This window comes from Rhipicephalus sanguineus, chromosome 1, assembly GCF_013339695.2.
Source record: "Rhipicephalus sanguineus isolate Rsan-2018 chromosome 1, BIME_Rsan_1.4, whole genome shotgun sequence".
Lineage (NCBI taxonomy): Eukaryota > Metazoa > Arthropoda > Arachnida > Ixodida > Ixodidae > Rhipicephalus > Rhipicephalus sanguineus.
Genome location: NC_051176.1, coordinates 271,412,992 through 271,430,167, shown reverse-complemented (window position 1 = coordinate 271,430,167; position 17,176 = coordinate 271,412,992). Strand labels below are relative to the sequence as shown.

At 45.9% G+C, this 17,176-nt stretch overlaps 1 protein-coding gene across 1 annotated transcript in view; it reads left to right on the top strand.

The window, feature by feature from the left end:
* Positions 1–17,176, top strand: part of LOC119378969 (NEDD8 ultimate buster 1) — a 41,761-nt gene that overhangs the window by 10,205 nt on the left and 14,380 nt on the right. The window contains exons 7-8 of the mRNA XM_037648085.2: positions 598–756; positions 11,386–11,682. Of these exons, the coding sequence (XP_037504013.1) occupies positions 598–756; positions 11,386–11,682 (456 nt within the window). The remainder of the gene's footprint in view (positions 1–597; positions 757–11,385; positions 11,683–17,176) is intronic.

Below are 17,176 nucleotides of genomic sequence, written 5' to 3'. Positions count from 1 at the left end.
AGGCTCGTTTGCATCGTCGTTGCTCTTGGAGTCAGTCTGACAAAAAAACAGCATCCGTGAACACCTGAATGCCGATATCTGCAATCTTTCAAAGTGCACACACGCCATATCTGGTGGCAGCCATTTTCACTTTCCACCTAAACGATCGCACCACTTCGGAGCGCGTTCAAGAATCAAGGCCTCGTGGGAAAAAACATACTATATAAAGAAAAAAACTATAGTTCTCCTTCACGACGGATGGCGCAGTATGTCCGTTAACGGCGTGGAATGTCTCTAAAGCGGCACTTCAAACCATCGATAGCGGACTGTCGATGCCCTGTGGGCGCTGTACGGAAAGAGTTAAGGGTATTTTCGTGAATGTATTATCTTGCATAATATTTGTCATGCATTGAAGGCCACCGTAAACTCTTTATGGCAGGCCTTCATGTTTGTAATGGGATTGTCATTTGGTGACAATGCTAGTATATTAAGTTGGGCTATGCTTGGAAGGAAGTTACTTTTTTTTTAATACACTGTAGCTTCTGAAATATTGTTTCAAAATGTGTCTGTTGTCTCTGATGTTTGTTGTGAATTAGGCGTGATTATTTTTGTCCCTAGGGTGGCTCAAACAAAGAAGCAGCACTCTTCTGCCGATTACATCTCCTGCAAGGCATTGTGGCCTTTCATCAGGAGCATTACCCTCAGGCACGGCAGTATCTGCAAAAGGCAGCTACTCTCATTTCACAGCTCAAGCTTGATGACTCGAAATTGGCACAGGTATGTTCATTGTAGGATGTCCTTGATCATTGATGTGGTGCGTAACCAGAAAAAAAAAAGTTTTAATTTCTGTAATCCTTATATTGTGTGCTAGGCTGTCTGCTTACCTCTTTGACTGACTCTTTCTGGAATGGCAGGAGTACTGCAACAATGTTTGGTTGCCATAGTATAGGCCCATTACAGTGTATGGCCACCCTAGTACAGTTAAAGGGGCCCTGCAACACCTTTCTTAGTTATATTGGAATAGTCTCATTATTGACGTGTGACTCTTCACGAGTCATATGCCGCAAAAATTTTTCGAATCCGTCAAGTCTAAGTGGTGTTACCAAATTACAGAGATCACGTTCCGCAGCTTTCTCCCTCAACTCAACGCCGCGAGCGCGCGGAAAGATAGGCAGCGAGTCGAGGGAGGCAGCGCAGAGGAGCGAGGCTCCGCCCAAGAGCGCCGGCGGAGTTTTTTTCTTCATTTTTTTCTCTCTGACGTCTAGGCGCAACCACGTGGTCTGTGCCGCCACTTCCGGTCGGCTTGCGTCGTTCTCGTCGAGCGGAGCCGATATCGCGCGTGCTTGAAAACTGCGCGTCGGTTTGGTAATGTTGGGTGTGCACCTCGAACGCCGTAGTGTTTTCATCGCTCTGCCAACCATGGAAGCAAACCTGCGCGCTCGTTTGGAACGAATGACAGCTGAGGTCGATTTCGGCCCATACTCCGATACACCGCCTCGTAAGATGGCACTGGCAGACGACCCCGAAGCGCCGCCATTACCGGACGCCAGCATTGTTATCGGAGACACGCTGCGCCCGTGCCTCGGTCGGTCGTGAGAACGTGCCGACGATGCAGTTCTCAGCTGACGAGGCAACACTCGAACGGCTGCCACTCTCAACGGCAACCGGCGATGGTCAAAAGCACAGAAATATTCACGTTTTCGGCACTGCGCATGGCGAAGAAAACGGAACCACGCAACTACGAGCAGACGAGCTGTCGGTGAGACCGGAAGTGCTAATATTAATGTTTGTTTGGTGTTCTTAACGCGATAACAGAATATAAACATACATATTATCTACTTATTGAACTCAAAATTAACAACGAAAGTAATAATGACGGTGTTATCGTAATTATAACATCAGCCAATGGTGGAACTGCCGACAATCGCGTCATATTTTGCGGACTAATACATCATTTGTCGAGAGAAGAGGGAGCGATTTTCAGCCGACTTTGAGAATTTATTGTAAATTCCAGGCCGTGCGCATCGCTATAATATTTGGCTCGCGTGTTCTCGGGAGCCTCGACTACCGATCGGCAGCGCTTTTTGAGCATGCTCGAAAAGTGTTGCAGGGCCCCTTTAAGACTCAATCTAACAAAATATGATTTTATGAAGTTCCCATCTAATGAAGTTCCCTATCTAACGAAGAAGTTTTCATTCCCCAGCAGGTACACATAGGGTTCAATGTTGTCATCAATCCAAATTAACAAAGTAACTTGGCCACCAAATTCGATCTAACAAGGTTAAAAGTGTTAATGAGAACTAACAGACAATAATGCCAAGGAAAATATCGGGGGTGTTATCTGTAGTATTTAGAATGTACCGTATAAACGCGTGTAAGGGCCGCACTTTTTTTTTCAAGAAATGAGGGCCAATTTTCAGGGTGCGGCCCATACACGCGACATTTTTTTTTTTTTAAAGTAAAAACACACCAGTTAGCGAACGAAGAGCGTTTATTGCAGTATACGACATTTCTTGCGACATAAGTGCACAATCGTCGTCACTCGGCGAGTCCTCAGACTTGGAGTCCGAGATGAGATGGTGTGCTGCGAAGTGCCATCCAAGCTGTTAGATATTCCGGCGACTGTCCGTTGTGAGTGCAAGACCATCATTCCGCACTTCAGTCACATAGCGGGGCAAGTCTTCTTCCAAATCGGGAAACTTGCACTGCTCTCCTCGGAAAGCGCGCTTAGTGCTGTTGGTGTTTCGCAAGGCTTCTTTTTGAGCACACCAACGTCGAGCACACTTCTCGTCAACGTCGAATTTTCTGCCGGCGGCACGTTTCCCATGCTCGAGAGCATACTCGATCAACTTCAACTTATAGCCAGCAGTGTAGCTATTCAGGTACTTGCCCATCTTGCCAAAACGTGAACGCCGTGTGGAAAACAAGCTAGCACGAAGGTCACCGAGCAGTGCAGAAAACTACAGCAAATGGCTGGCTGAACTGCACTACAGTCTGTAACTGCACAAACCAAACAACGCGAACGCCATGCCGGCCATGCCAAAGTTGGTGATGCTAATGCCGATATGGATAGCGCCGATAGCGCGTTTGTATAGAGATGTGAGAAGCTAAAGATAAAATCTCGCTTTAACCTTTAGTTGGGTCTATGAATACTAATAAAAAAGTTAAAATTTTTAGCCCACTTCACAAACATCTTAACACGAATAAAATAAAAAAGAATATATATATATATATATATATATATATATATATATATATATATATATATATATATATATATATATACACACACACACACACACTCTGGTGACGATGATGATGGTTGCGTTTCCTTGCGCCATCTATCGACTACGCCTAGAAGCTTACGCGCGCGCGCATTTTGAATACGTATTGGTTGAGGAAAGTGTAGGTGCGGCCCTTACGCGGATTTTCTTTTTTTAGAATATGCACTTCAAAAAAACGGGGTGCGGCCCTTACATGCGTCTACAGTCAAACCTGCTTATAACGAACTCGAAAGTGTCGCGAAAAGTGGTCGTTATATCAGTAGTTCGTTGTATATGGACTCGCCCTTAAAAACGTGCGCTTTGCGGCCAAACCGTTTTTTTCCCCTTTGTGCACTTTTATTAAAGTGCTAACAACTCCTTCGGTGACAAGCTAAGCCTTTTCGCGTCGTGAAGCGACGTCCGCTGCGTGCTCACGAGTGAACTAACTGCCTTTGCAATGAGCTGACACCGTTTCACCGAAGCGCAGTACCGCGACGTGGAGCCGATCGTCCCTGGCTAGTTGCGTGCAGCGCGTCGCCTACTCGGGTCACGGAATCACTGCCGGGCCGCTTGCTGTATGCTGTATGCGCGCGTTTGTACGTTCTTCGTGCTTGCTTCACTCCGGATCGTGCACGGATGCGGCGACTAGCCTCTTCGGTAAACGCGGCGAAAACAAGCATTTTCCAAGCAACGCGCACTACGTCTCCGCGATGCTCTCGCGGCCCTGCACGATGATGCGCGGCGCACTTCAGTTGTCACCTAGTCAAACACGCAGTATACGCCCGCTGTCAGTGCATCGACGTTTCTCGGTGCTCGTGCCGCTCAAAAACAGCGAGTTTCTACAAAGCGACGCGCACTTTAAAGCGGTCTCGCACGACGCGGAGGCGGCAAACTTGCGAACGGCAGCATGGCTAAGCATGGCACGCTCGTACCACCGTCAATCCGCAGTGTACGGTGTACGCCACACGCGCAGCCGAGCACATATCTACAGATGACTGTGATAAGGTGGTTGGCTATAAGGCATAACGGCACGTTTATCGACGGCCGCCACCTCGCCTTCGCTCTTTTCTGATGCTTATCCGCGAAGGCATCGCCGCAATCGCGCGGAAGTCGTAATCACCGATCGACCGGTTTCTGCCGTTACCGAAAAGACAGACGACTTTTTGCGGCACATTGTGGCGTCGACGAGTTTAAGGACGCAGTGAACCTTTTTGCGATTGAAAGTTATCGCGGTTATCACTTCTTGCATTTATGCCTTCTTGCGTTCCAAGGCATTGTTTGAAAGCTGACCGCAAGGCTTCATGCTGCCTACTATTTTTTTTTCCTCACTGCCATTCTACCACTGAAGAAACGCCTGGAAAGTGAGCGACCTCGCTCGCAGCGTCCGAAATCTGCGTGCAGTGCTCTGCGATCTGGGTATCTTAGTCGCGAGTAAACGGGAGCGGGGCACGCGTGAGCGCGCGCCCCTGTCACGCTTTAGAAGGCATGCTTAACTTTTTTTCGTTTCGTATGCGCCATATTTTTACCGCGACCGCGTCTCAAGTGTTCGTTGTAAAAGTAGGAGGCTTTGAAAAATGTTCGCTATATCTGGACGCAGCTTCAGTGGTTAGCATAGGAAAATCGTAAGTGCACCCAAATATGGTCGTTATAACCGATAGATCGTTACATGTGGGATCGTTATAAGTGGGTTCGACTGTATACGGTAAATGTGAAGAAAGTAAAGTAGACGAAAAGATAACTTGCCGCTGGCAGGGACCAAACCTGCGACCTTCGAATAACGCGTCCGATGCTCTACCACTGAGCTACGGCGGCAGTCATCCTCCCATCCACTTTATGGGGTATATATGTTCATAAAGTGGTGATTTTCTTCTATTTTTGGCACACATGGGTTTTTCTTCGAGCTTCCACCCTAACGCTACCAAAACATCTTGGCGCCCTAGTCACAGCCTTAGCTTTATTTTGATAAGGCTGCACGTCGAGTGCATGCACTCTACAACGGAATCTGCAGTCGGTCGCTCTTATGTACTAAATGGCGTGAGGGGCGGCGGCAGCTGCTTTCGTTATTTTGTGGTATATGCGACAAATAGCACTGCTCATCTCCTCATGACTTTCTTTCTCGCTTGGCCTGATCGTGCCATCACCACATTTGTTCACTGCATCATTTCATATTGGCAACTTGTCATAGTTTCACATGACCATCTACCCGGCCTGCATAGCTCTAATCTCCTTTTCTAGGAGATTAAGTGAGGTCTCGCTGACGCTGCGCTCGTGTCATTGGTTCTTCCTTCTTTTAGATTCGTGTGTGTGCACTGTTTTGTGATGATATAGTATTCGGACAGTGCTAAGTTTCATACAGGCTGCGGTGACTGCCAACTCTTGATAACATACCGGAGACTCTTGATAGCATCTCGTCTGCTGCTCTCAGTGCTTTCAACTCCTGGCGTGACACCACGAGATGGTCCCATCCGTCGATAACGAGCACCATGTCATTGCATTCTTCCACTGCTGGTTCCGGCACTGCAAACATGTGGCAAACGGCTCGGTGCATCGGAGTTGAGCATCAGTTTACCGGGTTTAAACAGCAATTTATACTTGTAAGCTCCCAGCAACGGAGCCCATCTTCGAATTCTGGCAGCGGCCATAGCAGGGGTCTGGCGATCTGCCTCCAGAAGGTCTAGCAAGGGGTGGTGATCAGTGACCAACATGAATTCACGTCCAAGGAGGTAATCCCAGAACCAAGTAACTCCGTACGCCAGCACTCGGGACTCATGTTCGATCTGGGAATATTTCCTTTCTGCTACAGTCAAAGTCGAGATCTAAATCCAATTGGTCTGTTCTTGCCATTGATGCGATGGGAAAGAACCGCTCCGACGCCATGCGACGAAGCGTCACATTCCTAGAGTAGCTCCCGTTTTAGGTCAAAATGGGTTAAGACCAGTGCAGTGCACAGAACGTTCTTGGACTCTTCGAAAGCTCTTTCTTCTTTCTTGCCCCAAATCCATTTCACTCCTTTCACTAAAAGCCAATATAATGGTGTGAGCAACGTAGACAGATTCGGCAAGAAATTGTAAAATGTTATGCCAAGAATTGACCGCAATTCGGTGACATTTCGGGGGCCGGAACTAGCCTTATAGCTTCAGTATTTTTTTTTCTAGTGGATGCAATCCCTCTGCATCGATCCGGTGACCAAGATAGGTTACTGATGACTCAGAAAATCTACATTTGTCAGCACAAAGCTTGATGCCATGCTCCTTGAAATGATGAAGCACCGTTAGTATTCTGGTCCCCGGCGGTGTCTATTAGCACATCATCTAGATACGCTTGGGTACCTGGCAGACCTTTTAGCACCTCCTCGATCTTGCGTTGAAATATAGTGGGTGCTGAGGCTATGCCAAAGGGTAAGCGGTTGTAGCAAAATAGCCCCTTGTAGGTGTTAATGACCACCAGCTTTTTGGAGTTGTCATGAAGCGGGCTTTGATTGTAAGCATCTCGGAGGTCTAGAATGTTGAACTTCTCTTCCCCACAGAGATTACCAAATATGTCGTCTATAATTGGCAATGGGTATTGTTCTACTTTGCACACAGGGTTCAAGGTGACTTTAAAGTCACCGCAAATCCGCACTGTACTATGGGCGTAGCCCATTCATTATGAGGCATGGAAGAAATTATGCTCGCTGCGACTAGCCTGTCCAGCTCTTGCAACACTTCTTCACGAAGTGCAAATGGAACCTTGCTTGCCTTGTAGAACTTTGGGTTGGCTCCGTCTTTGACGTGTAGTCAGGCCGGTGCGCCTTTCAGCAGTCCAGTTCGTTGGTGAACAGCTCTGCATAACACTCCGGTAGTGCTGCGGACGGCGAAGCAAACGTGCTTTTCGTGGCTGCTTCTTTTACGAGTAACACCGGGACTCCTTCTTCACGCAACTTTTGCAAAAGATCCCGCCTGTAAAGAATGGGGCTATCACAATTCAGAACTATTAGGCTACAGTTTACTGCAGAAGATCGGAAAGAAACATTCATCTTGTGCACTCCATGCACTGAGATAAACCGACAACTTTATCTGTGCTTCTTGTAACTGCAGCCATCGTTGATGGTACGTTTCATAAACTGTCCTGGGAATTACACAGACTGGCGGTCCTGTGTCAATGTCCATCGTTAGATTGATGCCACCCCAATTGAAATGTTTCCTGAAAGGCGGGACCAAGGCTGGAGCAGTAGTCAATGACCAAATCTGCGATGCACTGCTGTCGCTATCTTCAGTATCGTCCTTCGTATGCGCCGGTAATGCTGGCGCTCTCTGTGGTGGTTTCAGGCAAGCACATTCTGGCCAAGTGACCCTGACACCAACGCTTGAAACACCGCAGCTTCTTTAGCCTGCACGTCGAAGCTTTGTGCCCATAGCTGCCACAACATCTGCACATCAACGTTAACGGTTTCTTTTCATTCGAGCCTCATTTGAGTCGCTGCTATAATTGTAGCACATTAGTCTGCTCACTGTCGGCTGAAATGCCTTGTGAATCTAGTTCTGCGGTTTCCACGGCAAGAGCGAGGGCCTCGGCGTCAGCCAAAAACAAGTCCTTCTTCGCTAGTAGCTGTTTCTGCAAGCTCTTGGACCTTGCACCACACACTACCTGGTCCTTTATCATGTTGTCCAACATTGACGCAAATTGGCACTGATTCGCCATTTGTCGTATGGCCACCATGAATGCGTGCATAGGCTCTCCCTCTTGCTGACAGCGATAATAGAACTTGAACCGCTCGGTAATTTCATTCGGCTGTTTGTTATAATAGCTGGTTAGGGTCGTCACAACATCATTGTAGTGCAAAGAACTTGGTGCTAGGGGTGCAACTTTACCACATAGGTCTTCAACTGTCGAAATTCCAAGCGCGGCAAAAAGCAAGGCTCTTTTCTTCGCATCTTCGGTGATACTGTTAGCTTCAAAGTATGCTTCGATTTTCACAAGGTACGGTTGCCACTTACATCTCGTATCATCGAAGTCTGGTAGCTTGTAGGCTATAGCTAGCATTGGTTACGGGCGGTTGTCAGGTCCTGCAGGATCCTTCTCTTGTTTCATTCCCAAACTTGTCAAGACTGTAGCCAAGCGAAGCGCCCGTGCATCTGGAAGGGAATCGGACAGCGTCTCCAGACATAATCCGTAGTTTTATTCCCCTCTGAAATATGTAGGAAGGGGGGAGGAGGAACAGAAGAAAAAGGTGGCACACGGCGCATGGGTGGCTGCCACATGCAGATTTGGCCGACGTAACTGTGATGGCATCAACCGTCCAAGTACCACAGTAAGATTATTGGTGGACAGCAAGTGAGACTCATGACCGCGTCCATTGTCAGGTTGGCGACGGTGACAGATACATATGCTCCCATGGCAGTGCCGTGTATCTGTTTGTAAGTACTTATTCCGGAATTTTAAGTACTAAAAACATGTCCCCGCATGGTAACTCTGGAGCAGTGTCACAAATGCTAAAAACAAGTTAGATTGGGAAAACTTTCCTGGACTTGTGTACAAAATTCCATGCGCAGACTGCAATCATGTTTATATATAGGAGAAACAACCAGGACTTTCAAGAGGTTACAAACAGCACTGTAAATGACTGTAAACACACAAAGGTGACTTCCATTGCCATCAGGGAGATGCTGTCTACTGGTCATGTGGTAAACTGGGAGGATGATTCCATCATTGCCACAGAAGAGAAACTTTCTCTATTTCTTCATCTAGAATCTGATTATTCAATAGACTACTGCACTCGCGTCAAACTGGAGCATCAGTAATCTTGCCCCCATATAAATGCACATTGCCTGAAACAAGTGACACAGTGGCCTTATAAATGAGGGAACTTGCTGCTCTTGCCATGTTTGTGAGCAAGGCTCCCATGCGGGAGCCAAAGCAACTTTTTTAATGAAAACTTTACCTTGGTTGGCACTGTGTTTTATTTTAGTCTGCATGTTATTCCCCTGCCAACTCTCGATTTCGTAATGCTTGAAAACTCTTGGGTTTTTGTCTTTGAAGCCTGTACGAACCCCGCACCCAATTTTGCAGCAAGGGAAACTTGGCATGTCTTGATTCTGGCAACACGAAAGGTGAAACTATTGAACTTTATCCACTTAAGGGGACCCTGAAACAGTTTTGACGACTTTGTACAAACACATTGAGCTGGTAGAGCAAGTCCTAAGGATAAGTTACAGACTGATTTGAGCTCTGTGCGTAAACTGTAATTTATTACAAGGCTTTAAAGCTGCGAATCGCCACCGTTCACAGCGGCTCAGCCAAATGCGTTTTCAAACCACCCACTTCCAGTGTGTGTCATATTGGAAGCGCGACGTGTGGAATTTTCCAGAATGCTAGAAACATGTGATGAGACTTGTTGCCATTAACTTAGTGAGTAAAATAGCATCATATGAATATGTATTCGTATTTGACTGAAACCAGTGTTGTAGATTTGACTGAAACCGTAGTAGCTTAGCATGTAAGGTGGCGCGCTGCTTAGCTCGAGGGCGCGGGTTCAATTCCTGGCCACGGCAGCCATACTACCGTGGGGTCAAGATGCAAAGAACACGCATGTGTTAAGATTTAGGTGCTTTAAAGAGCCCCAAGTGGCCGAAAGTCCTCCACTATGGCATGCCTCACAAAACCAAGCCAAAGATACCTTTCGCTCGTGATGACTAGGATTGCAAGAGTTACACCTGAGCCAATTTTTTTTTTTTTTTCATTGATATGTTACACACTAAAATGATGAAATGTTAGTGCTGATATAAGTAATACCGAAAATTTGAATCGCTACAGCATGGAAATTCGTTGCAGCTATAGTTAGCAGCGTGGAGTTAATGCTATACAGTAGAACCCCGCTGATACGTTTTTGAAGGGACCGTAGGAAATAAACGTAAGAGACGGGAAACGTAAGAGCCGAAAAACAGGAAAAACGGCAAAATATTTAGTGGTACAGAATTTTATTTCAATTCTTACGAGCAGCACGAAAATTGGCGCGCTCAGCCGCGATCTAGTCGATGGATAGAAACGTGGAGCTTAGGACGGCCTCATCCACAGAAATTTTATCAACGTATGTGATTTTTTCAACACCAACAGCTGTAGGCATGAAAGAACTAAGCACACGCAATCACGACCGGCGCGGCGAGTCCGACCGCGAACCGCACGCACGACCATGCGAGCTCCAACCAGCTCGAACTCCTCCCGTTCTCCGACAAATAACGATGATGATGAGTCTACGCCAACGCGATGGCAGAAGTGAATGCCAATCTCGAAGGCCTTGCTTTCGCAAGCAATTACGTCATACACGCCATCTTTGTGCAATGCAAATCTCAAAGGCTATGCTTTTGTGAATAGTAAATGCCAATCTCGAAGGCCTTGCTTTTGCGAGCAGTTACGTCATAGACGCCGTCTTTGCAATTTGAATCTCAAAGGCCATGCTTTTGTTTGCATCAATTGAAAGATTCTGTTGCTTGCGCCTCTCATGCGCCTAATATTACGGTCAAACGAGGCCAAGCTGCGTGAAAATGCACCATGGCCGCTCTCTTTGGTAGTCACTCGGTCGGCTCCGAGCGCACTTCGCGACGTATCATACGGGAACGGTCCGACAGTTACGACGTAACAGCGGGGTTCCCAATACATTGTATCCTATGGGAGTTATGCCGGGACCGGCGGAAAACGACGTAACAGCCGGGAAAACGCAGCAGTGAGGAACGTAACAGCGGGGTTCTACTGTATTGCTTTGAGGAGGGGCATAAAGGGAGGCACAGTGCATCCTTGTATAACAGTGAAATTATCAGGATATCTTGAAACAGCATAGTGGGTTATGAGGGGGTGCTGTAGTATGGCGCTTCAGATTAATTTTGACCACCTGTGGTTCTTTAGCATACCGGTCAATTCAGCAAGTCTCAACTGTTCTTGTATGACTTCCTTATTGGAATGCGGCTGCCATGGCCCTGGAATAACTCGTGACCTTGTGCTTATCCACAGAGTGCCATGCTCACAAGGGCCACTGAGTGGGTAACCCCTCGATTCCTTGACTTATGAACTGTTTTACTGGGTTATGCACAAAGTCTTGGCATTATTTTATTACCTCTCTGTTTTTTCCATTTTTGTTTACTATTAATGCATAAGCCATGTCACTTTTCAGGTCATGGCGATGGGATTCTCGGAATCTGTTGCCCGCTTGGCACTGCGTTCAGTTGGAGGAGACGTGGATCTTGCTGTGCAGCACATCATTACGCGGCAAGATGAGAAGAAAGCGCAACAGGAAAAAGAACTGGAGGAGAGGAATCTGAAGCTTCGAAAGCGCAGTCTGGGCAAGACTTGCAATGGAGAATGGGTTAGTGTGGAGAAGTACGATGCATTGAAGGCGATGGGCTTCCCTGCAAATAATGCACGCCATGCCCTGCAACAGGCCAACAATGACATAAATGTTGCACTTCAGGTAAGTTGCGAGTTTGAAGCGATTATTTTTTTCAGTATTGGTTACAGACAGCTGTCAGAAAAATCGACGAAAGACCCTATGGTCCTCTTGTCAAAGCATTTACTCCAGGGACCATTGTTGATCTTGGTTCGGGCACAGGCTTTATTATTTTAATTATTTTGAGCCTCGCTATATTGAATGTTAATCTTGTTATCAACCTTCTCCTGTACATATGTTCTGTCTACAATTTTGGTTGGTTTTTTGTGCTTGAAAATGAAAGGAGTGATTCCTATTGGCTAAAGGAGTGAAAACCAGACACCTAAGTCTTGGTGAATATGACCAGCAATTGGATATAGACATGTGACAATTCAATTTTTAGGTGGGAATGTACAATCTATAATGGAAGGGTGTCTGGGAAGAAAAGGTGCTGTCCACAACATGGCAGCCACAATGTGTTTCTGGCTCCCCAGATTTTTCCAATGTATACACCCTGCAAATTTGAGGTCCGTTTCTGTTGCTTAGAAAAGAAGTTGCTGGGTTATGGATTTGACACGATCTGTTTAAGAACGATAGTAGGGCCAGGCAATCTTTATTTTCAGCATTTTTGATGTGCAGTCGGGTAAGAGATTAATATAAGCTAAATAGTGATGAAGACGGTCATGTGCTGGCAAGGTTGCTTGCGAGAAGATGACAGGCCGCGTGATTGAGACCCCTGGCGTAGAGGATCACTCACTGTTTGAAAGCAGCGCTGTACTGTTGCCAGTGTGGCGGCGGAGTCTTGGTGTTCGTCGGGCAGCGACACAAGTCACAAACACCACTGTTTGTAAACAAAGCGAAATGCAGAAATGGCAAACAGGCATGCAAAGAGTGCAAAAACAGGCAAAAACGCACGGAGATGCTTGTGGGCGCATGTGACTGGTTGAAGATGTTTCACATGCTGCGACTGGTGCAGTGCGCACAGTTGCTTGCTACCAATGTTTGTGGCCGACACTGCATAATTTTTTTTATGTAATGGAAAAATTGGTGCATATGATACCGTTAACAGCTAAGAGCACAAATGTTTTGTAGCTTAGAAACACTTCCCAATCTAAATTTGTTTTGAAGTGCGCAGCAGCAGCGATAACCAAAACAAACTGGTCAGTGCAATTTCCATGGGTCCCAACCAATAATCGCTCCAATCGCTGCGAACAGAGCGAAGTATTTCCAGCATGTTGGCCGGTCACCACTGACTGTTGCGGCGAGAGCGATCAGCCGTTAAAGCTGTAACAAAACGTAAGGGCATATTGTAAGATAAATTCCTCATTTAAGCAGCCTGCTTTCGCATGGTGTCTGATAGCTATTGCACAATTGTGTGTGCACGGCGTGTGATACTACCCGCAGCCTGATTGGAACTACTTTGGACCCCACAGATGGGTCGACATTACAATTCCGCGTATAGGTACAGTCCGATTATAGGTCGACCCTACTACTTTGGAAGGTCATTTTATTTTTAAAAAAATCAACTTATAATTGGCAATATACGGTAAATTTTCAAAATGATACATAACACAGTAAACAGCCCCCCCCCCCCCTGAAATTTTTCAATTTTGCATGTGTATATACAGGGTGTTTTTTTTTTTTTTTTTTAGACAATACAGATTTTTTAATAAAGATCCTATGACAGTAAGGCTCTTGTCGTTTTCGCACACGCATTCCACGTCGAGGCGGAAAAACTTTGCCGTAGTTGAAATGGACACTGTTACCACTAATTAACAAAAACGTGTTAACTTTTTAATTATTGACTTGAGGGCAGGCGTTTATATTACAAAGTTGTAGTGCGTACAAATTTATGACATGCCTATTTTTTACAAATCGTTAAAGTTGCACGTAGTTCGAGATATTCTTCATTGAATCTCAAGGGCCAAATCAAAACTGATCGCGCGAAGCGCACAAGACGCGCGACGGCTCGTTCTGCTACATCATACCGGAACTACCAGTCACAAGGACACGACGAAATTTGAATAAAGGCAAGCCGCGGCCGTATGTTTTCGTGAAAAGCTGCAAGTCATCTCGCTTGTGCCTGCGCATCACCTTATTGTAGCACGTAGTGTTTGGTGCTTATCCGTTTCTTTCAAACTGTGCACAAGAAAACCACGATATCAACCTTCTCTTTGTCTGGGAAGCATAAAACTGAGGGGATTCCACTTTGGCGCTTCTTCTTGCAGACCTGCGATATAGTTATTCGCGCCTCTTTATAGTTTAAAAAAAAAAAACAAATAAGCACCACCCATCGCACACAAACACTACTTGTGTATTTCAGAATGCTTGCCGATTTTTCTGGCCAGATTCTGCTTCTGCGCGCCTTCATTCGAAGTCACTTCCCTGTCACATGTCGTCCCGGTGCTCCGCTGCTCTTTGTGTGCGCCAGGCGCGATCAGTTTCGATTTCGCCCTTGAAATTCGATTATGAATATCTCAAACTACGTGAAACTTTCTAGATTTCTAAAAAATGGGTGTGCCATAAATTGGTACGCACTACAACTTTCTAATATAATCACCTGCCCTCAAGTCAATAATAAAGAAGTTAATTAATGAGTCTTTTTAATTAGTGGTAAGTGTCATTTTAACTGCGGCAAAGTTTTTCCACCTCGATGTGGAGAGTGTGTGCGAAAACGACAGGAGTCTTACTGTCATAGGATTTTTATTAAAAAATCTGTATTGTCTAAAAAAACACCCTGTATGTATACACGCATACATACAAATTAATGCACAAACATGCATAAAGTATGGTTGAACCAGCTCCTCCCCCACACGAAAAAAGTTTCTGGCTACACTACTGCTTACTAAAGTGGAGCAGTTCACACTGTAAGCAGATATGTCCAGTTGCCTTCAAATTGCTGGTAACTGCGCCCTTGGTTTATTTACAGCATGGAATGCCAGCTGAGATTAAGTGCATACTGTTCTGTATCTAGCACACCTGCCACATATTTCGAACTTAAATGGATGGCTAAACCTTTGAAACCACATTTTTCTTTGAAAAATTCTAATTTGGCTGCATACTGCACTGTATGATCTGCACTGCAGCTAGCACTGTATGATCTCAGAGAGCTCATTGCTGTGTTGTTCCAGTGTGTTAGAACGGAACTAAAACCAAAAAAGAAAAAAAACAATATTTTTGACCGGAACGAAAACGTAACCGAAACTTGATCTATTATTTCGTTTGAAAGTGAAACCGAAATTTTTTCAATCGTTTTTTGGTTCACGAGAAAACTTGGCAATCCGGAACAACTTAGGTAATGCAACGTGAGCAATTATGCATATCTCATGGTACAGTATTAGCGCGTACCTCAGGCAGGAATTCCAAAGCAAAGATATGTTCAAATTGTGTGAAAAACGAAAACAGTGGTAACCAGAGATGTTTATATTAACGCAAGTGGACTTCTGCGCGCCTGTCACGCAGGCCAGCGTGGAGAGGGCATTGTCGGCGCTGAGGTTTGTTACAGCAAAAGTTGTTATGAAATCTGTTGAGAGCCGCCGCCGATGTCCGAAACCGCCATCGCGTGAAAATAAGAGAAAAATGAAATGGGAAACAAATTTCTAGGATCGGATGGGATTTTAACCCGTGCCCTCTGCGTGGCAGTTGAGTAGTCCACCACTGTGCCACGCTGGTGCTTGTAATTCCTTCACAAAAATACCCCATACAGGCGTCGTGCTGGGCCATGAATTGTATTAACATATGTAATAATGCATGACAGATCAGTAAAATTACAACCTGGCGTCACACAATGAGAATTGCGCAACAAGTCGGTCGTTGAATGCTTCCAACCCATTACAAAGGGCTCAGCCATAATTCTTCGTCATCAGCCACAGCACAAAGTGCACATAATGCCTTACAGATGTGTAAGGGGTACCGCAATTCTCCAAAGATTGACGAAAAATAGCATAGTGGGTGCTTCGCTACTTCAGCAAAATTACGATGATTTATAGCGTAGTGGATACCTTGCATATGTACTTGCATTAGTTGCCCCAGGAGAGTCTACAACGGGCTCTAGAGAGGCCGCTCTTCCAGCTTTCGCTGTGACTTTGCTGCGTGTTCCACGCAAGCCTGGTGATTTTTTTTTTTAGGAGCGAAGCTCCTTAGGCCTGCACTCCTCCGTGCCGTCGAAGCTCCCTTCTCTTTAAGCATCGCTTTAGGTTCCAGTGGCCGGTGATTTAAGAGCAAATGTTTAGGCCTTGAGCGGTTTGGTTCTAGCGCACCAGAAATTTGAGGTTAAAAGAAATAAGCTGCACAACTGGTTATAATGGTCATCTTCACTTTCACCACCTTTATCGTGGCTTGTGAAATGACAACCATCATTCCAGCGCACTACGGTCGCTTTGTCGAAGGTAGTAGCAGACGCTCTCCCCACCTGGCACCGGCGCAAAAAGACAATGAAACGCTGCGCACGGCGTTCCGTCGCTGCCGTCGAAGGTCCCCGCCGCATCACTGCTCGCACTCCTCTCCCACCTGTCTCAATCTCCCTGCGCTGTGTACGCCGCACACTCACTCGCTCAGGCGTTCCCGCCACCGAGCGCAGCAGATGCTCTCCCCACCCGCTCCCCACCCTACCGCCTTCATAAAAGCAAGCAGCGAGATCGGGCACATGGTCGTTTGCGTCCCCTTTCTAAGAAACTTCGCTCATTGGTGGTTGTATTCGTACATGGAACAACTGCTAGTTTTTATCAGAACAGCGGTCTCGCACATCAGAGAGTACACTCAATGATGTGCTGCTTCTGAGATCGTGCTCACTCCCTTGACACAAAGCATTGAGCGTGCTAAAAAAAATCGTAATTGACTTTTGAGAAAATACATACTATGACTTTGAAGGGTATACTGGTTTGTGCTAGTTGGTAGGAATTCGTGGTACACTTACTTCCGCTCCTCTGAAGAACGTGGGAAGGTGTTTTGCCCATGTCCCACTTTATTATGAGGAGGGCAAGTAACTATATCACAAGTGCAATGTTTTTTTTATGATTACCATAACTTCAAATTTTTGCATACAAAAAAAACGTTACGAACCGTTACAGAACATTTTTCTTTTTCGTTCCGGAGCAGAAACGGAACAGAACTTTTTGCGGTGGAACGGAACTAAAACCGAAACGAAAAAAATTTCGTTCCGACAGCCTGGTGTATTCAGTGAAAACGAGTTGGTACATCAGCAATATGCTCATAGATTCGGAAAATGCCCGAGGAAAACATAGTATGTATGAGGTGTGGAAAATTCATGAAACCTGTGACGTTATGGGCATGTCCCCATTGATCTCTCTTTGGACAGGTGGCACCATTTTACTCATATATGCCTGCTTCTTTCTGCATTGAACACTATTGTTGCTTTGTTTCATGAAAAGGTTCCAAAATTGAGCCATTCGAGCCATGTATGTATGTAGCCATACCATGCAGCTGAAACAGGACATCTTGAGAAGCTTTTAGCGCAAACTAAGACAGGGACACAGAGGGAGGTCTGTTTGCGTCTTAGTTTACGCTAAAAGCTTCTCAA